Source organism: Lissotriton helveticus, chromosome 1_2, assembly GCF_964261635.1.
Source record: "Lissotriton helveticus chromosome 1_2, aLisHel1.1, whole genome shotgun sequence".
NCBI classification, from domain to species: domain Eukaryota; kingdom Metazoa; phylum Chordata; class Amphibia; order Caudata; family Salamandridae; genus Lissotriton; species Lissotriton helveticus.
In genome coordinates, this window is record NC_136058.1 from 81,979,882 (window position 1) to 82,004,057 (window position 24,176).

Genomic DNA, 24,176 nt, shown 5'->3' on the forward strand with positions numbered 1-24,176 from the left:
AGGGGTCTGCTCAGCTTATGCACCGTTTGTCCCATGTTGGGTACTCTGAGTTTTACTCTATGTGTAGGGTAGTTCTCAGTGGTATTTTTGAATTTGTATCCCATGTAGTGTACAATTTGGCCCTTTAATGAGCTTAGGTGCAAAGACCCTCTATATTTGTACAGTATGGCACCAGGGTGTCTATCCTAAGATTCCTTCTGAAATTTTCACAGAAAGTACCTTTAGCCTACACTGTTATTATGTAGCTTCGGCTTTTACCCTGGTTCAGGCCTTGTGTTTGCATGATAGATGAGGTTCTCTACGTCTGTTGGAGGTAGAACATTATTAGCAAACACTTGTCTTGTGTAGTTTTATGTCATTATGTTGCTGTTTAGGTTCTGTATTATGGCCAGTGTTGTTGAGCATGTTCATGTTCTCTCAGCATTATTGGTTGCTGACTTTCCTGATATGATATCAGGTTATTGTAGGCCTTCAGGCAGATATAGTATCTTGAGTGGTTCTGTTACTTCTATTGAAAAGATTGTTTGAGAACATTTCCCTTGATGGTGTACCATTTCTTCTCTACCTAGAATTAATGTAGGCTGATCCTTGAGAGGATAGGGGTGGGGCTCGTAGTTCTACCTTTTCTATAAGACTGTTAATACTGATATTTATACTTCAGGATATTCAGGATTATTACTCTCTCACATGGTGATTCCCTTCATGATCTACCTGTCTGTAGTTGCAGAAAGACAACTCTTTGTCTTATTTTCTGCCTTTACGGGCGTAACATGGGTTCTCATTTGGAGAAGTGTGACCCCTGGAGGGTTAAGCAAATCAATATTTTTCTTTTTCAACTTTTACCAGGCCATCTATGATGGTCTCTTTTTATAAGGCAAGGTCTTGTTCAGACCTTCATGTTGGTTAGGCTTTCAAGATTTCTTTTACTTCTCAATATCTTATTTGAGTTTATGGCACTATGATATAATGGTGGTCTTTGAGGCTACTTACATTACTCTGCTGGGTTGGATGCGCTGCGTTTCTAAGGGTATGATTCCGCTAAGGTCACATACCTCTATCACTGTTTCCTTCAGGTTATTTCTCTTTCAGCTATCTTTTAAAATAAACTTTATTTTCTTGATACATAGGCATTTGAGTATTTAACTCTTTTGTCTGCATTTATAGCTGTATTTTTGTATATATAGGATGGTCTAGAGGTCCTTGTACTTCTGTAGTTCTTTTTTGCTATGGAAGGACTGCTTCTATGCCAATAGGGAGCTAGGTTTGTCTTTGCCTTTTCTATTATAAGAATTTTTGTTTTCTCCATAGAGGATGATTTTTCTGTGTGTTCTTTACAGAGCAGTCCGGCCCATAGGTGGTTTACAGGTGTGGGTCGGTGGCACGGCTGGCTATTCTGGGTTCATAGGTTTGAACACGCTGTCTGGATTTGAATATATAACCATGTGGTTGATGGCAAATTCTTATTGCATGGGTGATATCTTTCTCATGTGTTTATTGCCTTGTAAGTTTTGTTACTGTGGTTCTGTCCACAGTTATTGTGAAAAGAGATCTTAAAATGGTCTTGTCTTTCTGAAAAGGGTATGTTATTTCCATGGTTTAAGAGTCTTGCAACTTTATTTACCTACGATCCCTTCTTGGGAACTCTATAGGGTAAGGTGCGTATCTGTGCGTCTGCATTAACATACATTTCCGGTCCTTTCCCTCTGTTTTAATATTGGCCGGGTTGCTCTTATTAAGAGACTTTTCATGTTTATTGTTCACAGACCCTCCAACGGGGATGGTATGGCTTTGGCATTTAAATCTAAAGTAAGGAATCTGCAGCTAGATGTCTCTAACAGATGAGCAAGTTACTTGCCTTCGGGTAGCACATTATCTGGTAGAGACAGGATCTAGCCGCAAATTCCTGAACAACCTGCCCATCCTCCAGGAACTCGGTTTTTATTACATATATGCGTTCTCTTTCATCTCGAGATATTCATGTACTGAATTATGGTTACAACTTTAAAAGGTATTTGTCTTTTGTTTGTTTTTGGCACTCTGTTCAATTCACAGCTTCTATAGGTGGCTCCACGTTTCGAGTGTAGACAATAGTCACGAAAGAACCTTAAATCAGCACGTCGAGGGAGTTATATGGACTCCTTCAACAACACAGCTGGTGGATGCCGTTGGTGCTGAGTTGCGCATGGCCCTCTGCTGGCACGGAGATGTGCTGTGTTAAAAACGTGTCCGGATCCAGTCTCGTGCCTGGGGTTTCTAAAGTAAGGAATCTGCGGCTAGAACCTGTCTCTACCAGATAATGCATTACCGAAGGTAAGAAACTTGCTCGTTGACGTCGAAGACCTGACTTGAGGAGCAGAGGAGGTGATGCACAGATCCAGCTGGATGTAGAAGATGCATTGGTTCCAATCAGTGCTGTTGGTGAACTCTTTGAGAGAAAGGCGATGCATCATCATTGAGCCATGTAGCCGGCAATGCAATGTCCTTGTCTTCAGCGGTGATGCGGCGACATCAGGGAGTGAAGTGTCGTTTTCACCTGTGCAGTGGCGGCAATGTGGGGATTTTGCAGGAACCAGCCAGAAAACCCACTTCCAAGGACGAGAACTGGATTGGTACCACTTGTCAGGGCAGGACTCACTGTTCGCAGAGTCTGAAGGCTGTAGTAGGGTCATTGGATGTCACTGATAGTTCAGAACAAGAGGCAAGCCAGCAATCCCTTGGAGGCACTTTGGTTCTGGGGATGTAAGAGATGAAGGTCCAGTTCTTCTCACTCCCAGGCAAGGAGGGCAAGCAGGAGTCCAACAAAGTCCAGCAGAGTCCAGCAGAGTGACAGTCCTTTCAGCAGCACAGCAGTCCTTCTTCCTAGCAGAATGTCCTCCGGTCCAGAAGTGTACTGAGTTGGTAGTTTCTGATAGATACATCTGCCGTGTGGATTCCTCACCTTGTGAATATCCCCTTGTGCCAGCAACATTCGGAAATTCTTTTCGTAGCCTCGCGCCGATGTGGATTCGGACGTCATAGAGACACGACATCGATCGCGACTCCGCTGACGTCACCGACACCTATAATAGGCCCACGCCGGCGTGATGACATCAGTTCCCTTTTTTCCGCGTCGTCGACGCTAACGGTTATCGGGAATCTCAGTAGCCAACTGGTACTTTGTTACCTTTTTGTTTCTATTTTCTACTTCTTTGTATCCTGTCTCTTCGACGATGGCAACAAAGAAGACCGGCTTCAAGCCCTGCAGAGAATGCGGGAAAATGATGTCTATTACCGACCCGCACGATGACTGCATCTGGTGCTTAAGCTCCAACCACGACGTCGATAGTTGTTCCTCTTGTCGAAAGATGAACCCGAAAGCCCTGAGGAAAAGAGAGGCCAAACTCCTTGTGGCAAAATTGAAAGCTGGTAAAGGAAAATCATCGAGGTCTCGTTCTCGAAAGGCAAGGTCGAGGTCGAAGTCGAGGTCTAGATCTCGAGAGGAGTCATCTTTGAGGTCTGCTTCGGATCATACTTCGAAGTCGAAGAAGAAGCACAAGAAGAGGAGACATGAATCCCGACGTCGTTCCGGTAGGGAGTCGGACTCGAGGTCGAGGTCACCGAAGAAGGTACGTTCTAAGGTAGTTACTCTGGATGTCTCTGAACCGGAAGGTGAGGCCTCACCTTCGGAGTCACGTGTTCAGTCACCGACGCCGGCTCCGAATCCGTCTCCGGCGCCGTCCTGGGCCCGAGATGAGGAAGAGGTTTAAGTGGATGTGGATTCCGCGCCTACCGAAGAGCTGAATCCGATTCCTCCACAAGACCAGCCTGAGGGTTTCCAACCACCATTTCCAACCCCAGAACAAGATCCATCAGCATTTCTTCATGCTATGTATGGTGTCTTTTCAAGGGCATGGTACCCCTCTGGCGCACCTTCGGGTCCCATGGGTCCTCTGGTTTTTAATCTAGGAGTCCCTCACTCCTATCCTCCTGCTCCATTTATGCCTTATATGCCAGTCCCGACGCCGCCTTGGCAATTTCCGGCTCCACCGAGGCCGTCGACGCCGGTTCCGACGTCACCCGCTCCAGAGCGACCTCGAGATCATCCGACTAAACCTTCGGATTCGATACCGACGTCGATCCCGACTCCGTCGGAGCCGTTGGTGGATCCGGCAGCGAGGATTGTAAAGGAGAGGTCCAGAAGGGAGGCCCAACGCCTTTTGGAAGAAAGGAGATATATAGAATCTCATCCTGATATGGAAGAAGGTCAATTGGATGAAGATAGTTTTGATGAACTGGCTGATGCTAGTAGCCTGGATTTCTCCCCGGAGTGGGAATTGCCTTCAGGCTCTGATACACCTACTAAAGATGTCCAACCTTACCATATGGTTATGAGGAAGGCGGCAGATCTTCTTCAATTACCTTTACCTACAGTGGAATTTAAATCCAATCCTCTGACTGAGGTTTTACATTCTCCTAGTTCTGTAGTAGAACCATTGCTTCCATTTAATGACGCCTTGACAGAGCCCATTTTGGAAGTGTAGAAGAAACCACTGTCAGCTCCTGCAGTTTCCAAGAGTGTGGCAAGAAGGTACAGGGTTGCACCTGAAGACCCTGCTTTTTTGACTTCTCATCCTTCACCAGAGAGCCTAGTCATTCAAGCAGCTTGCTCTAAAAAGAATGTAAGTGCCTTTCCCCAGGTTCCTTGTGAAAAGGAGGCAAAGAAACAAGATCAGGTTGCTAAAAAGACCTTCTCCTCTGCAAGCATGGCATTGAAGTCGACTAATGCCACTTGTCTGATGGGGAGATATGTGCATGCCCTTATGGATTCTTTGCGTGTTCTAACTCCTAAGGTTCCTGCTGCCAACAGGAAGGATTTTGAGGAGGTGATCTCAGATGCACAGGCAGCGGCTCGCCAAGTTATACAAAGTGGTCTGGACACTGCAGACTCTGTGGCGCGTATCATGGGTACTGCTGTCGCCACTAGAAGATCAGCTTGGCTGAAATCCTCCGACTTTTCAGTGGATGTTCAGGCGACTTTATTGGATCTTCCTTTTGATGGGTCTGGCCTTTTTGGGAAGAAGGCTGATGCAGCCCGTGAGAGATTTAAAGACAGTAGAGTAACTGCTAAATCTTTAGGTCTTCAGATAAGGAGCTCTTCGACCAACAAGAGATTCAGGGGTTTTGGTCGCTCTTCCTTTCGGAATTACCGACAAGGTCAGCAGCAGCAGCAACAACAGCAGCAGCAACAAAATTCCATGTACAGGTCATACAGGGGAAAGCAAAGAGCGCGTACTCGTGGACGTCAGGCCTCTTCCTCCAACCCCCCTGCCTCAGAAAAGCAGTCCTAGATCCGCCATTCAGGATCATGTGGGTCCGGTGGGGGGTCGACTTACCCATTTTCTACAAGATTGGGAATCGGTTACATCAGATCTTTGGGTTCTCAATCTTGTAGAAAATGGATATGCTCTTCCCTTTCGGGAGTTCCCTCCCAATTACCCGCCTTGCCAAGGTTTTTGCACCGAGGAACATCTGTTACTTCTGCAGGAGGAAGTGCAGACTCTTTTAAGAAAGGGTGCGATAGAGGTGATCCAGAGCAGGAAAAGGGTCAGGGATGCTACTCCCGGTATTTCCTGATTCCCAAGAAGGATGGCAGACTTCGTCCAATCCTGGATCTCAGGATCTTGAATCTATATCTGAAACAGGAGAAATTCAAGATGCTCACCCTTGCTCAGGTTCTTCAGGCGCTGCTAGAAAAAGACTGGATGGTGTCACTCGACTTGCAGGATGCGTATTTTCACATCCCAATCCTGAAGTCGCACAGGAAGTATCTCCGTTTTACGGTGGGATTGCAGCACTATCAGTTTGCGGTCCTTCCGTTTGGGCTTACTACTGCGCCTCGAGTCTTCACCAAGGTGATGGCAGTGGTGGGGCGCATCTCAGAAGGTCAGGGATTCCTGTATTCCCTTATTTGGACGACTGGCTGATCAAAGCAGAGTCGTCAGAGAGATGGCTTCATCATCTGCGAGAGACAACCCAGTTGTTGTACAGGTTGGGTTTTTCGATAAATGTACCCAAGTCTCACCTGGTGCCCTCCCAGCGCAACCTGTTCATAGGTGCTGTACTGGACACAACTGTATGTCGTGCATTCCCTCCTCCTCAAAGGATTCGCGACATACAGGAAATTATTCCTTTATTTTACAATGGAGCGGTCGTTCCAATCCTGAAGGTCCTTCGCCTGCTCGGTCTAATGGCTTTATGCATTCTGTTGGTCAACCATGCACGCTGGCACATGAGGGCGCTGGTATCAACACAACGGAGATCTCAGGGAGTCAGTGAGTGTCTCCAGAGAAGCTGCGGCGGATCTGTCTTGGTGGGGCATGGAAGGCAACCTGTCTCAGGGGAAGCCTTTTCAGTTGCCTCCTCCGGTGGCCACAGTAATAACGGATGCATCCACTCTAGGGTGGGGTGCTCATCTGGGGGATCTGGAGGTCAAGGGTCTTTGGTCTCCAGAGGAAAGGTTGTTTCACATCAACCTTCTAGAATTGCGGGCGATACGTTTGGCGCTCAAGGCCTTCCTCCCTTACCTCCGCGGTCGTTCGGTCCAGGTCCTGACGGACAACACGACCGCGATGTGGTACATCAAAAAACAGGGAGGAGTGGGGTCACCGTGTCTCTGCAGAGAGGCTCTGCGTCTCTGGTCCTGGGTTCAGGACCATCAGATTTGTCTGACGGCAAATCATCTGGCCGGAGTTCTGAACGTTCGTGCAGACAGTCTCAGTCGGCAGTTCTCTGCCGACCACGAGTGGAGGTTTCACCCGGAGGTGGTTCATCACGTCTTTCGGACGTGGGGGACTCCTCGGGTGGACCTGTTCGCCACTCGTGAGAATGCTCAATGCCTGTCATTCTGCAGTCTCCAGTATCCGACGCAAGGAGCCTTGGGGGACACGTTTCAGTTGAGTTGGGGAAATCAACTCCTTTACGCGTTTCCTCCCATACCTTTGATTCCTCGGGTTCTGAGGAAGATTCGCCAAGACCGGGCCCAAGTTATGTTGGTCGCCCCGGACTGGCCAAGAAGGGTGTGGTATACAGATCTTCTCCACCTCTCCTCTCACCTGCCGCTCCGTCTCCCTCTCAGGGCAGACCTCCTCTCTCAGATGGAGGGGCAGGTTCTACACCCCCACCTCCAGACATTACACCTTCATGCCTGGAGATTGAACGGGGCAACCTGAATTCCTTTTCTCTCCCGCCTGACGTGGTGGATGTCATCTTGTCGGCCAGGCGTGACTCCACTAAGTCCATCTATTCTTATAGATGGTCAAAATTTGTCACTTGGTGTGGAGGAAAATCTATTGACCCTTTGAGAGCCCATTTGTCTGATGTTCTCCAGTTTGCCCTTTCTCTGGCGCAGCAAGGGCTTGCTGTTGCCACAGTTAAGGGCTATCTTTCTGCGCTGTCGGCTTTTCTCTGTTTGCCTGATCAGCCTTCTCTTTTCAAATCTCCTGTGGTTTTAAGGTTTTTAAAGGGTCTCACAAATAAGTTCCCTCCTGTTCCTTTTATTGTGCCTCAGTGGGACTTAAATCTTGTCTTGACCTTTTTGATGGGTGCTTCTTTTGAGCCTCTTCACAAATGTCCTTTGAGGCTTTTGACTCTTAAGACAGTCTTCCTCGTTGCAATAACCTCTGCAAGGAGGGTAAGTGAGCTTCAAGCTCTTAGTTCCAAGCCCCCTTTCTTGACCATTCATGCTGATCGAATGGTTCTTAGGACCAGGGCTGCTTTTCTTCCAAAGGTGGTTACTCCTTTCCACCTTGGTCAATCCATTACCCTCCCTACCTTTTATCCTCCCCCACACCCTTCCAAGGAGGAGGAGAGGTTGCACCATCTGGACCCCAAAAGGGCGGTGTCCTTTTACTTGGACAGATCTAAAGACTATCGTTGGGATGGCCAGCTCTTTATTGGGTTTGCTGGCTGCAAAAGAGGAAGAGCGGTCCTTAAAAGAACTTTGTCAAGATGGATCGTCCTCTGTATAAAGATCTGCTACTCTTTGGCTGGTAAGGAACCACCAGAGGGCATAAGGGCTCATTCTACAAGAGCTAAGTCTTCAACCTCAGCATTGGCTAGAGGTGTTCCTGTAGAGGATATTTGTAGGGCGGCAACTTGGTCTTCCCTCCAAACTTTCGCGAGGCATTACTGCTTGGATTCCGAAGTGAGGAGGGACGGCCACTTTGCGCGCTCTGTCCTCCAGGATTTCCTGGTTTAGAAGAGTGGACGCCCTCCTCCGGGAGTGGGGACTGCTGTGGGACTCTATTCACAAGGTGAGGAATCCACACGGCAGATATATCTATCAGAAGAACAAGTTACTTACCTTCGGTAACGCTTTTTCTGGTAGATACAATATCTGCCTGTGGATTCCTCACTGACCCACCCGCCTCCCCGTTGTCCACTCTTCTATACCAGAGTTTCTGTAATGTATTTATTTTATTGTCAAGGAGTTGTTTATTTCAAATGTTTTATTGCATTTGCTTCACACTGTGTGTGTTACCTTGATATTTGTACTGCGTATACTGTGTATATGTCTTCTGTCATTCGTCCGTCCGTGTGCCTCGAAGGCACGGAAAAAAGGGGCGGAACTGATGTCATCACGCCGGCGTGGGCCTATTATAGGCGTCGGTGACGTCAGCGGAGTCGCGAGCGATGTCGTGTCTCTATGACGTCCGAATCCACGTTGGCGCGAGGCTACGAAAAGAATTTCCGAATGTTGCTGGCGCAAGGGGATATTCACAAGGTGAGGAATCCACAGGCAGATATTGTATCTACCAGAAAAAGCGTTACCGAAGGTAAGTAACTTGTTCGTCAGGGGTCCAGTACTTATACACAGTTGTGCCTTTCTAGAGGGGAAGACTTTAAAAAGAGGCTTTGAAATGCACAAGGTCCCAGGCTCAACATTTGCTACAGGTTGGTATGCAGCTCTTTATGTGGGGCAGGCACAACCCTATTCAGGTGCAAGTATCAGCTCCTCCCTCCCGTCCTGCTCAGGATGGCACATCAGCCTGTTGATGCCCATCAGGATGTGAATGGCCCATTAGATGCACCTAAGCTTTCTTTGTTTGTGGCTGTCTATAGGAAATGCACAAAGCCCAGCTGTCACCCACCCCAGACGTGTATTCAGAAACCGGCAGAGGGACAGAATAGAAATAAGAAAATGCCATCTTTCTAAAAGTAAAAAGTAAACAACACAATTGCCAATACTGAACATTACTTCAACCTTTCTAATGTGACCTAAATGAACAAAGACATCCCGGTCTGTTTTATAAATTACGTCTCTAGTTTATTTATTCTTTTATTTCACTAGTCAGACTTTTTTTCTTTTTTCACTTAAAGATTTTTTGTGCATTATCCAAGAATTACAAAAACAAACAAAATATTGCAATGGCATACAAATTCTGTACAAGTTTACAAATTTACAACACATTCATTGCAAACTTTGGGCCAAGACATCCATCCCAAACTCAATTCAAACACACACATACCACATAAACAAATAAAGCCTTTTGTCAACGATATTTAGTTGTGCTAATCGATACACACAAATTGTCTTGTTTGTGAATATTATTTAACAGGGACTCTAGATTAGAAACCAATCTTTAACTCCTAACACAGTCCTTCTAGTTATTTTCATTGACAGTAGGCCAGGTCAGGTCGACGCGCTTCAAACCCCCAAATGCGGGGTTCTCATCAGGACAAAAGATTTCTAAAACAAAAACAAAACAAATACATTGATTTAAGACTGCCTAAAAATTGGGTATTCTGTCAGTACAGCCATATAACGGCTTCCGCCTACGTACCTTCTCAATTGTGGAAACAAATTCCTTTATTGTCAATTTGTGGACACAGATCACTAAACAAAAAGACAAGGAGACATCCAGACATCGTGTTAGTGAACCCTTGTGTGTTCTGTCTGAGTAAATAAACCTTTCTGTTGAAACAGGGGACTCACCTCTCAGGGCATATGGAAGAGCATGAGCACCTGGGGGATGAAAATGAGGGTACTATTACTATCGAGGTGGGAATGACTATGCGCAACTACAGAGTATGGAAAAAACAAACAGTCCACTTACCATGGCTCTATGTAGTGCAGCTGAAAAACGAGTCAGTCCGTTAGTTCGGCGGATGACCTTATCATTAGGCACTGTGAGGGCAAACAGGGGCAAATCTTATATCTTTCTAAAAGTGGCATTTTCAGACTTGCAACTTAAAATCCGACTTTTCCATAAGTTGTGATTTTAAATTGTGAGTCAATTGACATCAAACTCGAAATATCTACCTTTTCCCAACTGGAAATTACACTTATAAAATGTCATACTGTAATTCCAATCTTACCCCATGGTAGAGGTAGGCCTTGCAGTAGTGATAAACAAACATAAGAGTTCTTCACTACCTGGACATGTAAATCTTAAAAGCACACCTCCAACTTTTGAAATACACTGCACTCTGCCCTTGGGGCTTTCCAGGGCCTACCCTAGGGGTGTGTTATATATGTTTTAAAAAGGAAGGTTTGGGTCTGGCCAGAAGGTTAATTTGCCAGGTTATTATGGCAGTTTAAAACTGCACACACAGGCTCTGCAATGGCAGGCCTGAGACCGGTTTGAAAGGCTACTTCTGTGGGTCGCACAGTCAATGCTGCAGACCCACTAGTAGCATTTAATTTACAGGCTCAGGGCACATGTAGTGCACTCTACTAGAGATTTCTAAGTAAATTAAATATGGATTGTTAGACTTGGCATCTTTGGTGTGGTTTCCACTGACTTTATGCCTCCACCTCCTGTGTTTTTGATGCTGTGCTGGATTTCATTTTTTGCTGGCTTCGATGCTTTGGATACTTTGCCACTGCTGATCAGTGTCAAAGTGCAAGTGCTCCCTGTGTAAAATGTTGTTGCAATTGGTTCTCCCTGATTGGCATATTTGATTTACTGGTAAGTCCCTAGTAAAGTGCACAGAGTGTGCCAGGGCTTGTACATCAAATGCTACTAGTGGGCCTGCAGCACTGATTGTGCCACACACATGAGTTGCCCTGAAAAGGTATCTCACAATTGCCACAGCGTTGTCTGTGCGTAGTTTTAAACTGCCTTGTCGACCTGGCAAGTGCACCCACGTGGCAGGCCCTAACCTTCCCTTTTCTTACATGTAAGGCAACCCTACGGTAGACCCAAGGTACCCCCATGGGCAGGGTGCAGTGTATGTGAAAGGTAGGACATTTTCTGGTGTATGTGACATGTCCTGATAGTGAAACACTGCCAATTTTGTTTTTCACTATTGAAAAGCTATCTGTCTCATAGGATAGAATGGGAAATACTTTGTAACATCTTACAAGTATAACTTCCCATTGGGACAAGATAGAGAAATAAAGCTTAGGCTCTCCGATCTCAGAGTTTAATAATACATCTTTTATTAAAGATGTTTTTTAAAGTGTGTGTTTAAAAATGCCACTTTTAGAAAGTACACCAAAGGGAAACTTGGTATTCTGATTAATTCATGCAATTTTCTTATTGCAATAATCACACTAAATTATTTCATATGTTTGGGTTATTTATTTAACCTTTTTTCTTTTTTTAGTGGCTTTTTATCTTTTCAAAGTTATGTACATTAAGAAGAACGTAGGTGCAAAAAGACTTCTAATCCTTCTGGTCCAACACATATCAAAACAATTTCGCTATTTACACTGGTGTAAATAGCGGAATTGTTTTGATATGTGTGGCGAACGGCACCTTGCACAGCGCTAACAGTCACTTCTTTCTCTTTTCTGCCGCCCGAATAGATTTTTACTTGAGCTGCAGCTTTCTCAATGCGAACAAGCAGTTTCTCATTGCGAGCAGTCGCTGGCAAACGCAACCACTCGCAATGAGAAACCTGTCCACCTCGCGTTGAGAAATCTCGAAGGGATGTTTATTTTCCACGCTCGCGCTCCCCAACTTGGGGGCCGATTATGATTGCGGTAAATCCGCATCCTCCGGGCCGGCCTGGAGGATGCAGATTCACCGCTGTGGTGTGTGTAAAGACCCCCCGCCGGATTAGGATGGCTGGGGGGTCATCGGCGATTGGGGAGACTGTCCGCCGCGAGACCGCGGCGGAAAAGCTCAAATATGGTGGCGGTGTCTATCAGACACCGCCATCCATATTAGGATTTGCCCTGGGACATGCCTTTCCCTGGCGGCAATGCCGCCACGAAAAGGCATCCGGTCTTTTCTTTGGGGGCCCGCAACGGGCCCCCAGGGTGAAGGGGGGGTGGGGGTGAACATGGGGGGTACCTATGGTACCCCCCTGCATTTACATGCACGAAGCGGCAGGCACCGCGCAGTGCCTGCCGCTTTGTGCATGCAAATGCACTGCTTGCAGTTTTAACATTGCGGCGGGTGCTGCTTCAAGCAGCACCCGCCGCAATGCTTAATATACAGGATGTGACCGCCAGGGTGGCGGTCACATCCTAATTCGCAGGGAGGGACCGCCACTGCCCCTGCGGACGGTCCCTCCACCTCTGGGCCGTCCGCCATCCTAATAGGTCCCATAGTGTTGACGATTGCGAACGAGGAAAAAACTTGCAGAGAGGTTGATTTTACTTGTGCACGCTCTCCAACTTGACGTTGGTGAACGCGAGCGGGGAAAAGAACTCCGCTCCGTGAAGAGGAGATTTTCGTAACTCTGCGAGCTCCGCGTAACGCGGAGTGAGGGAAACTCCCCGAGCAGAGTTCACCATCCAGGCTTAGTCCCTATTTGGACAACGGCATATACCTCTGTCAACTAGAGACCCCTCATTGTTAACATGGATATGCCAATGTTACCATGTTTTAGGGAAAGAGTACATGACCTTTAGCATTGGCGAGCTGCGGTAAAGCTCCCAGAATACTGAGGCCAGCAAAAATGAAGTCAGCAAAACAGGAGGTCAGAAGGCAAAAGAGTCGGAGGAAACCACGCCAAAGATGCCAGGTCTCACACGTATCATCAATATACTGATGATAAAGAATCCCCAAGTTTCTTAGTAAGACTCCAAGGCTTTGGATGGCAATGTTGAGTAAGGTATAGATTAGGATAAATCCATGCAGGACTCCTTGAACTAGGGCAAAGAATTTGAGAAGCATACAACAATTTTTAACATCTGCGATGTGATCATGTGACTATTTGAGGACCACACCATAAATGTCCATTCACTTTTTGAGTGTGTCAAGAAGCCTGCAGTGATTTCAATATCAATATCGAAAGTTGTCGACTTAGTATGTGCCACAGAAGGTTTTTTTGAGGAGTAGGGTTACTTTTACACTTTTGAGCAAGTCAGGAATTACTCCCTAGCTGAGCAAGAAAATCACTAGTTCAGTCCAGTAGGGAAGCATTTCTGGAAAGATTGCAGGATTTGGTAGTTTCATAGTTTTTAGTAATTCCTCTTCCCCATTTAAGTTAAAGAGTTGCCAAGTGTTTTTTGTTTTTCATGTAGTGATCAGCTTGGGTTGATCATTTGGCCGTATAATCAGTGATTGTTAAATCAATCTTACTTTATACTCCTACAACTCTGCAAATTCCTTCAATTTCGTGGCTAGGTCATCAAATCTAATAGACAAGAGGTGCTACTAGCAGTTTAAAAAAAAATCATAGTTTTTCATTTTTAAAACATTAACATACAACTCATTATTGGGTACTGCGGAGGTAGCACAGTTGTATTATTAATAAAACTGCATACATTCAAGTATACAGGCATGCAATACTTCAGTTCATATTATTATTTTTATTATTATTATTATTATTTGAGTCTTACATAGCACTCGGCTACCCACACAGGGTTTCCAGGCGCTTCCAGGAAGGCCCGACTTACTCAAAATAACTAGGTCTTAAGCTGTTTACGAAAGGTGGACAGCGTGTTGCAACATTTCCTAAGGGTTCAGGTCATATCACTACATAGTATTGCACAAAGTACAAGCGTAAAGTAACATCATGGTTCATGACTCCACAGTGAGAACGATGCACAAACCCAGCCCATACCCACCTTCTATACCCAGTGGGACCTTACTGAATTATCAGTTTATCATCTAGGTAGAGTTTCCCCCCAAGTATCCAAGACAGGTTTTTAGGACAGAAAATGAAGAGGGATTACAGAAGTGGAAGGGGTCCACTCCAGTTTGGCCTATTCAGCACTTCTCTTTACAAGTCTCCAATGGAGGGGCGAGTGAGTTACACTAAAAGAGCTCACAATAAGAAGCACAACTATTCTGCATTAATTACTCAGGGTTATGAAAATACTTTAAGCTATTAAGGGAAGTCTGTTATCATTCTAAGAGAGTTCATAGAGTTCAAGTACTGATTTGTCCCACTGACTTGTTTTTGTTGTTCATCTTAGCCTAATACTTTCTTCTCTACAAAATGTAGGCCCCTCCGCAATTACTCAAGTCCTCTATTCACTGTGCAAATTGGGTAGATGGTGAGTTTGTGATGATATCCAACATCTGGTAATCACTCTCTTGGCAAGCAATAAAGACATGTCTGAGAACCTGGTTGCAACCTGGCTTTCTTGACAGTTTTCGCCAGTTGGAAATCTTGGGCAGGCTGGTACTTGGATGAGTCCATAACAGACGTAAAATAATCACTTTCCCAAAGAAATATTCCTTTTGTATAGAGATCTTGCTTTTCAGATCCATGCGAGGTTGGAGGTGGAATGCAATTGTCTCCTCTTTTTGTCCAGCAAACTCATGGACCCTTCTTTTCTCACACAGGGTCTTGTTGAACCAGTATGCCAGTGGTTTATGTATTTTCTTTATGCCAAGAAGTGGAACTAACTCATTGAGGAGATCAGTCAAAATATTGGGTAGTCGAGTGATTGATATCTGTGTCGGCACTGATGGGTGGTAGTAAATTATGTGCAGTGCTGCTAAAGGTATTGAAGTCTATTCTTGGTGTCTCAAAACCCAGTTACCTCTCTTTTTGGATGGTGCAGAGCCATGAAATGGCCAAGCAGCAGCGAAAAAAGATCAAGATAATAATCAGACCAATCTACTGGTATGGGTTCTTTCACATAAGAGCAGGTTGAGCAGGTTACCTTAGGATATTATCTAGTATATATCTTTTTACGTGAGTTGGTCTCAGGTTGTGTACATGAGATCATTTCTGTGATACCTCAATGATGATTAAAGTCTAAAATAAAACAAAATTATTTTGCACGTGTAATTCCAAAATCATGCATTGAAAAGAAGAACACAGTTGGGTAACTCTGCGCACTGTAAGAGGTCCCAGAGACTTCAATGCCTCCCCAGTCCTCCCTCAATGGTCACACCTGACAATGAACTAGTTTGGAGGGAGCAGAATTATGTTGAAGGATGTATTTTTAAATCAGGTCTCTGTAAGTACTAGTAAAGTACAGTACAGTAATAACTTTATTTCGGTCAATATGACCTTGAAAGTACAGCTAAAATGGCATACAATTCATTTTCTTTAAAATCAATTACAGTTAAAAAACAATAAAAAAGATGGAGCAAGGCTGGATAGATACAATAAACACAGTTGGATAAAACATACACAAGTATCGCCTAACACGGGTATGTAGTATAATCTATTTGACTGGTTCCACATTAGGGACAATCTAATCATGTAGAGCAATTGATTGGTCTTTAGCTAGAGACAATTCTGACAATACAAAGTGCATGTGCGACACTGCGTAGTATAAAACAGGAAACAAAACCAGGTATAGGAGATCAGAATTTAGTCTTATCCGCCAGATACAGGTTCGGGGCCAGGAAGTCTGGGTAGCAAAAGAGACCAAATGTGAATTTGGTGTATCAATGCAGGTGATCACAGTTAAAGAATGATAGTAATTGGCCCAATAAAATTCTTCATTTCATTTGTGCATAGCTGAAACCCTCGTTTGTTACTAAGATTTTGTTTTTTAAAATGCCCTACAAGTGCACCACATGGAGAATAGGAAACCTGCTACCAAATAAACTATCGGGAGGCTGGTATCAAGTTTGATTATCCTAAAATCCTCGCAACAGCGTCTGGTCCCTAGATTTCGGCAAATCTGGAACAGCCACCGTTTTTTCACTTTGTGGTAACTGGACAGCTAAAAAAAACATGAAGAACAGATTCTATTGGGCAATCACATGCTGGGCTTCCCAATGTTTGTAAGCCGCCCCAGTTGTTAGTGAAAGAGCGGAGGGGCAAGATCCCGTATCTAAACTGCAAAAAGAGCTTTCTTGCAGTTGCAGGCTTGATATCATTCAGGGCCGGCTCTAAGCTATACCTATCCTTGGTCTCTAAAAAGGTTGCAGTCAGCTTACCAGCTAAAGGGTTGCATTGGAGTTGGGCCAATTTGAATACCCCATAGCAATCCCGTAGCATTTTCCTAGAGATTGAGGCACAGACAACCTCCGGGTCATCCCAAAGGTTGCCCCGTCCCAAGATCATTAACGTAGGGCAAACATAGGAGAGCCAGGGTAGTTTGCCCGCCCCTGGTAGGCTCATCACCTCTCTTAGTTCATTCTTAGTTGATTTATAATGGACCTTATGAATCTTCCTCTACATGCTGCAAGTTCTGGGGTAACCCACAGACGCCGCCAGAGTAGGAAGGGTCTAAGATTAGATTTGTCCACTATGGGCCTTACCCCCAGGTCCAGACGTGGCGGCGTGAGTAAGTGCTAGTAGGTCAGAGTTGTAATGTGAAATAGTGTCTTCAATATACAGCTTGTGCCTCACTGCGTGTTGACAGTTATGGCACATTCAGTGTAGAACTGAAGTGACTATTTTTGTTTCAGTTGGCCAATGTCTTCATTGAGTGGGTCCTCTTGTTCTAATCTGGATTCTGTTTTGATCAGGGTTAGCTAAATGAGTGGGAATTGTGAAGGCTGAAGTGATAGAGGGGAAAGAGTCATCATAGCTTTCAAGTAAGTTGTTTATATCAGCTTGAGAGCGATATGGTTTTGAGTCTCTTCGGACAAGGTAGACAATAGCTTCTTGAGCTTGAGTGTCAGGAAAAAACAGGCATCAGATAAGGAAATAAAGAGTTTAAATAAGTAGAGAACGTAGAACATAGGTCGGACATATCATCTAGCAGGACACATTTGGAGTTGAGGAGATGCAGTTTGTGTTTGAGTTGATTCTGAACTATAAAGTAGAACCTGCTGTGATGTTCATCTAGTGCGTTCTGTGTTGTAAGGTGGTTGTCATTAAGAGTAGTTAACAGTTGCAAACCACAGAAGACTGGTAACCTACAGTGATAGGGTGATAGGCAGCATTCACAGTTAGGGATTGTTCAATTGGTTCATGTTCTGGTATTGGCTCAAGAGTTTCATTGGTAGTGATTTTGGCTATAGCTTTTGAACTGGAGACCAGGAAAGATGGTAAAAGTGAGGGTGATGGTGTGCTGAGTGTGACTGGTGTTTGGAGGTGTCAAGATAAACAAGAGATGATGGGTGATGGAACGGTTTGTGGACTTGTCATTTGTGTGTGCAGGATAACATAATTTGTAGTGGTGCAGAGTTCTCCAAGTGAGCCTTTGGTATACAGGGAAAATTCTCCCTATGTGGTTGATCCAGGGGTGGTGTGTAGGGTAGTAGGGGCAGGGGAGACATTAGCCCATATGAGCTTTGGTAGAGTGTGGCAACAGGTTGTTAGGACAGAGATATTGAGTTATCACAGGTGGCCCAGCAAGAGCTGTTTATGGATGTGGCAAGTTCTGAAACATCCTAGGTTGAACCAGGCGAGGTAAATCAGCAGTTTAGGTAGCTAGCATTTGGGCTGGCAAGCTAAGGAGCAACATCCCATTGAGGTTAGATTTTGTAGCCCCTGAATGAGTTAGTCATGGAAGGTGTAAATAGGGTTCGGGTAGTTGAGTGATGCTGAGGCTAGGATTGTGTGGTACGTAGTACTTCCTCAGTCAAGAGTTTGTATGATCCTTCGATCTGGTGAATTACAGTGTAGGGAAAGGTTATATGTAAGTGTTTCAGGGTAGGAGTGAGGGCAATTGTTTGTGGAGGTGTGCACAGATGAGGCAAGCAGTACATGTGGGGGTGTGCCAGAGGAGCCACTCTTTAAGGCTTTGAGAAGGGTTAGGAATAGGTGGTAGAAAAATTAAAGACATCTACGCATACAGTAAATCATGATCTTTCCATTATTCTGTATGTAACTGGAATTGATCCATTAAACAGAGAGGAGGGAAATATTTTTAACTTGCAGTTTTTAAAAATTTCATTATGGAAAATGTCTGTCCAAGACCTGATGGTTTGGGTGAAGAAGATTAGGTCTTTTTTGAGCTTGTCATAAAGACAGCTGTGGTATTGATTGGTGATGAAAGTGTAAGGGAATTGTTTGCCAATGCTTTGTAAGGATTTGAAGAGTAGAGTACCTTGAAGGAATTTGCTCCCGCTTTCTTAATCTTGAGCAATTTTGTTTAATAGTATGCAATGGTTTCAGGTGGTACAGTGGAGTATGAGTGTTTGGTTGCAGGAGAAGATTACGGAAGAATTCAAAGTTGCACTTGAGGGAAGCTCATCTGATTCTGCCTTATGGGTTTTCGCAACAGCACAAAGCATTGTTTGCAGGAGGAGGATGTGTAGCTAGAGAAGGTTTATTGTGAAGGATCCACAGTGCAGAATACGCCAGGCCACAGGATGCCACCTCTGTGAGTCAAGGTTTTGAGTGGAGGCGCAAGTGGGCCAGGGATCAGAAACAGAACAGTAGACAGGAATTCACCACAGCAGTGGCCAGGTGGTCAGAGTCAGGGGCAGCAAAACTATCTCAACATCACACTGGAACTTTAGAACATAAACAGAGCACAATTTATTGAGCAACACCCCTTGAAACACTTTTTCTTGTTCTGGACAAACTTTATCCAGACCTCGCGTGCTTTGATCCGTCTGATTAGATGCGATTTTCGAATTTTGATCATACTTTCCAGTGAAGGTATTTATATCTATTTTTAACACTGTTTACAAAATTCACCAACAACAGTGTTTTCTTTGGGTACTTTGATTGCTTCCTTTTTCGTCCTTTCCAACAATTTGGTGTCGCACACTATCTATGATGACTTTATTTTAACTTTAGATTGAGGGGTGTTGCACAATAAATTTCAGGAGACTCCTCTTATCGGTCGCTTTTTTGCATGATCACTAATGCAATAGGGAGAGGGACTTTGTATTGAGTACATAGGGATATTTAAAATTTAATATTTTATGAAAATTTCTTCATATCTCTCCATCAGATTGAAAAATAACAACAAAGTAATATTCTGTATGATCTTGTCAACAGCCTTGAAAAAGTTGCGAATGGCGACGAAACACATGTTGGCTGTAGCTGTATCAATGTTGTAACTATCGAACAACGGTCATGAAGATCGCTTGCTGAACAGACTTTGCGATATGATTTTTGTATTAAATATTTCTGCTGATTGGGGCTAATCAGCTGTTTATTTACTTTATGCTGTGCTCTGATTATGTTCTAAAGTTCATTAATATATACGGAGAATTCTGTTATGTATTAGGTGATACTGTGGGTGGCACGGTATGAAGACATAGAGCACGCTTTAAAAGAGAGCTACAAACTAATCTTAATGCAAACATAGCGGAGGTGCTGGCTGTTTTAAGTATTCCACTGCCACCATTTTTTTTTCTATCACACTGGAACTTGCTGATGCAGAGGTGAGAAAATAGGCTCTAGTAGATTCTATCAATGTGAGTGCATAATTACTATTTTTGTTTTTGTATATATAAATGGGAGTATAATGTCTATCTATACAGTGGGAAAAGGTGCCTCTCTGCAAATGGCAGAAGGAGAGCACTGTGTGTTGTTAAAATACCCCTCACACACTATGAATCCCATAGTGTCATTCTCCCATCATTGGGGTCTTCCCGTCCCTCTACGGGGCGGGGCGTGCTACAACCTACGTGATATGCGGGAGCACTTAGTTATTTTGACGATAGACTATGTGATTGGTGCAGACAGTTTTACGTGATAGGTAGTGTAGGGACCTATATAAGTGAGTGTTAGTGCAAAAAAGGGGGATTTAAAAATTCCCTGGCTAGTCGGAAAAATTATTTTATTGCCTTCGCCGGCTGGGAACGTTAAAATGGGGTTAGTAAGTAGAACAAAAGTGTGTAATCTACTTATGTCGACATGACATGTTTCGTAGGCAGTCCCCTCCTGCCTACTTGTCAGGACCTCTGAATGGCAGCGTGCCCTCTTGCAGGCCTGATTGATGATTTTCTCTGGGTAGCGGCGTACTTCCAGTTTCCTCTTAAGTTCTTTTGATTGGAGTTTAAAACTTTCCATCTCGGTACAATTCCGTCTAAGACGGAGGAATTGCCCATAGGGCAGGTTATCTCGAAGATGTTTCAGATGGAAACTTTGGTACATGAGCAGGCAATTCCTTGATGTACTTTTGAAACGTGTCGTTGTCATTAATCTTCCTTCTTTTGGGAAGATATTGAGGTCGAGGAAAACTAGACTGCTTCTGGAAATGGTACTCGTGAATCTCAGGAAATTGTCCTGGAGATTGAGCCATGTCAAAAATTGTTGTGATGTTTTTTCATCGCCATCCCAGATGATGAGAATATCGTCGATGTACCTTTTTCCAGAGTTTTATATATCGTCTGAACGGATTGTTAGAATTGAGTATTCTTTTGACTTCCAAATTGTACACATATAGACCAGCTATGCTGGGAGTAAATGTGCTCCCCATGCTGGTCCCGTGTTTTTGTAAGTAGAGTGTTCCGTTATACTCAAAGAAATTTTCTTTTAATGCCAGTGAGCAACATTGCATAATGATGTTTCTTGGCATCTGGTATTCCCAATCGTCCTCAAAGAGGACGTCCTCGATGATGTTGAGGGTCTCATTGTGTGGGAGGCTAGTGTACAGACTCTCCACATCACAACTGATCAATAATTGGGAGTCTGGATCGAAAGGGAGATCTTCCAAAAGATTCAATACATCTTTGGTATCACGGAGGTATGTAGATGTTCGTTGTACCATTGGTCTTAGGAAAGCGTCCGCGAATTTGGAAACCGGTTCCAGTACTGACCCAATTCCTGACACGATAGGTCGTCCAGGGGGATTGGTCAGTTGCTTGTGGATCTTTGGTAATGTGTATAGGTACGGGATTCTTGGGTTCTTTTGACACAAGAATTCCCCTTCCTTCTTGGTTATCCAACCATGGGCTAATGCCTTTTCAGAGGCCACAACAGGTCTTTTTTCAAATAAATAGCTTCGCTTGGGCCAACTCAAGCCCAGAAGCAAGACCAGACAGCCGATTTTTGCTGAAGGGTCTTAGGACAATAGGCTTATTACATTTAGTTTAAAAACTGAGTATTTTTCTGTAGGGACATTCAGAGGTCCTGACGAGTAGGCAGGAGGGGACTGCCTACGAAACATGTCCTGTCGACATAAGTAGATTACACACTTTTGTTCTACTTACTAACCCCATTTTAACGTTCCCAGCCGGCGAAGCCATTAAATTAATTTTTTCGACTAGCCAGGGAATTTTTAAATCCCCCTTTTTTGCACTAACACTCACTTATATAGGTCCCTACACTTCCTATCACGTAACACTGTCTGCACCAATCACATAGTCTATCGTCAAAATAACTAAGTGCTCCCGCATATCACGTAGGTTGTAGCACGCCCCGCCCCGTAGAGGGACGGGAAGACCCCAATGATGGGAGAATGACACTATGGGTTTCATAGTGTGTGAGGGGTATTTTAACACACAGTGCTCTCCTTCTGCCATTTGCAGAGAGGCACCTTTTCCCACTGTATAAATAGACATTATACTCACATTTATATATACAAAAACAAAAAAAGTAATTATGCACTCACATTGATAGAATCTACTTGTTTACTTATAACGTTCTGGAGGGTGATTCTATCATTGCCTCTACACTTCCTCAAGTGGTTTTTTGATGATGAGAAAATAGGCTCTCCAACCAAATCAGGCCAGCCCAATCTTCAAAAATTCACAGATGAGTGAGAACAACAAAGAAGAGTAAGAAACCTGGGTGGATGGGCATCAGGAGATGAGGATTGAGACAGATGGAATTTTAGACATTGTTTTCACCAAATGTAAATGTAAATGTAAATGTAGCCGTACTTGTAAAGCGCACTGATACTCCTGAGTGTCCTGGCGCTGTACTCATACCGCTAGGGAACCCTTCCTGGTTTTTCCCCATGAAATGTCCACTCCTGGGCATCCCCAGGGTGCAAACAGGCATCCCTAGCGCTGTAGGGGGCCGTTGTGGAGACTAAGCAAGCTATTGCCCAGAGTTGCAGCGTGGGACCCATGCTTAGAGTAGGCACCGAGGCGAGAAATCAGGTCCGAGGAATTATGAGCCCAAGATCTGCCGAGACCAGCCAAGGCAGGAATTGAACCCTGGTCCCTGGCCAGACCTCTGCATCAGGGTCTGCCACTCTAACCATTGAGCCACACTTCTCCACCAAGACTTAATTTCATCTCAAAAGGCTAAAGCTCTTATATAAGGTTAAAGTGGCACAGTATTTTTCATGCTGATTAGAAGCACAGGTAAATCCATGGGTTGATACCAGCGCTGATGGACATACCCAAAAGTCAATGCCTAAAGCCAGTTGAACCACAGTGGCCAGCAGCTAAAAGGGACTGTCCAACAACCCATTTCTGTGCCTGTATGTGTGTGATGTGTGGTTTATGTTGTGTGATGACATGAGCTCGCCACAGACAGCTAGGGCAGTGTAGGCAAGGCTTACCTTACTGCCCTATGGAGCATTTAAGGCAAGGACGGACCCGCAGGAAAGAAACGCTGATGTGGCAAGCGGAATTCTGAGAAGTCATCATCAGGACCAGGTTTAACGACGAAGGGATGCATGAACAACCACTATTTACAAGATACCGCAGTCTTTACAATGTATAAGGAAGCTTGGAAATGGATTTATTTGCTTGCACGGGAGGGTAAATATATTCATAAGTAAATGAAATGAAATGAGATTTATTTATTGTGTAGTTATTTAAAACCATAACAATTTCCCCACAAGAATCAGTTACTAATAAAAAGAATAGATTAAAATCACTCAACCAAGTTTCGTACAATATGATATAACATTCATAAGTAAATTAATTAATTTAACTCATAGTAGGACCATTTCTGGCAGTGTTGCACACAAAATACTTCTTTCTAATTTGATTTTTTGTGGTAAAAGCAGGGATATGACGCTGATATTAAGCACAGGTTGACCTGTTTTCTCTGACGAGGCTGACGAGGCTGCCTGACAACGGCTCTCTGTAGAGTGAAGATTCTTGGAAAAAACATTGAGTGGTCCTAACTGTTTCAAGCCCAAAGTTGTATTTTATGTAGACTGTACATTCTGTTAGGTGTAATGTTGAACTCAATTGCTGTTTACCCGCCATCGAAACCTTTTAAGTTATGCACCGTGTCCTAAAGTGTTCCGTAGTAAACTCTGTTTACGACAATCTGTGTTTGCTATAACCGTACTCTCTATCTCTTAGCAGTTATATGCAGTGTCTGATTTACTAATGACTTTAAAAGGCTGCTTCACACGTGAATTACCGCACTCTAACTGCGTGTTTTTCCTTGCAGGTGGATCAGTTATATGACCTAATTACTACCACGTTAGCCAGTCAGCTGTAGTTAATTGAGAAGAACACGAAACAGACGATGTTACCGGAAAGCGTTTACTATATCTGTAAATGAAATGTATTTAAATGTGTAATGAAAAAAACATTCTTAATAAATTATATTATTTTTCAAATTGTTCCAGTGTAAATGATACCATTTTGATATTTTACAGTATTTGCGCCCTTCAGGTGCTACATGCTTCTGTGGGTAGGATTCTAGGCTGGTTCTTCTCACGTGAATCTAAAGCATTTTACATTTCTAGGGTGGGCAGAAGACACACCTAGACCCATCCTTGTCCCTTCTGATGCCTCCCCAGAGCGTGTTTTTGAAACAGTGCTTCCCAACTTGGACCTAGATCATTTAAAGATCCTGTGGAAAGCTAAGGGACCGCCAGATATTTGTAAGCAAGCACCATATGGCTATATATTGCTATATGTTTACAAGCCATCTTTCAAAAGCACTTGGAACCTGACCAACCTCATGACCCAACACTACCTCAGGCTAAAAATCCCCAAAAGTGAGTCCCATCTTACATCAGGGAGTTCTTCCTCAGCGGCCTCTTTAATTCTGTCTCA

At 44.2% G+C, this 24,176-nt stretch overlaps 1 protein-coding gene across 1 annotated transcript in view; it reads left to right on the forward strand.

Annotated features, from left to right (window-relative positions):
- The window catches only part of DNAI4 (dynein axonemal intermediate chain 4), a 496,013-nt gene extending 472,316 nt beyond the window's left edge, over positions 1-23,697 (forward strand). The window contains exon 17 of the mRNA XM_078668935.1: positions 23,563-23,697. Coding sequence (XP_078525061.1) covers positions 23,563-23,613 — 51 coding nt within the window. The 3' untranslated portion in view covers positions 23,614-23,697. The remainder of the gene's footprint in view (positions 1-23,562) is intronic.
- Positions 23,698-24,176: the final 479 nt, after the last annotated feature.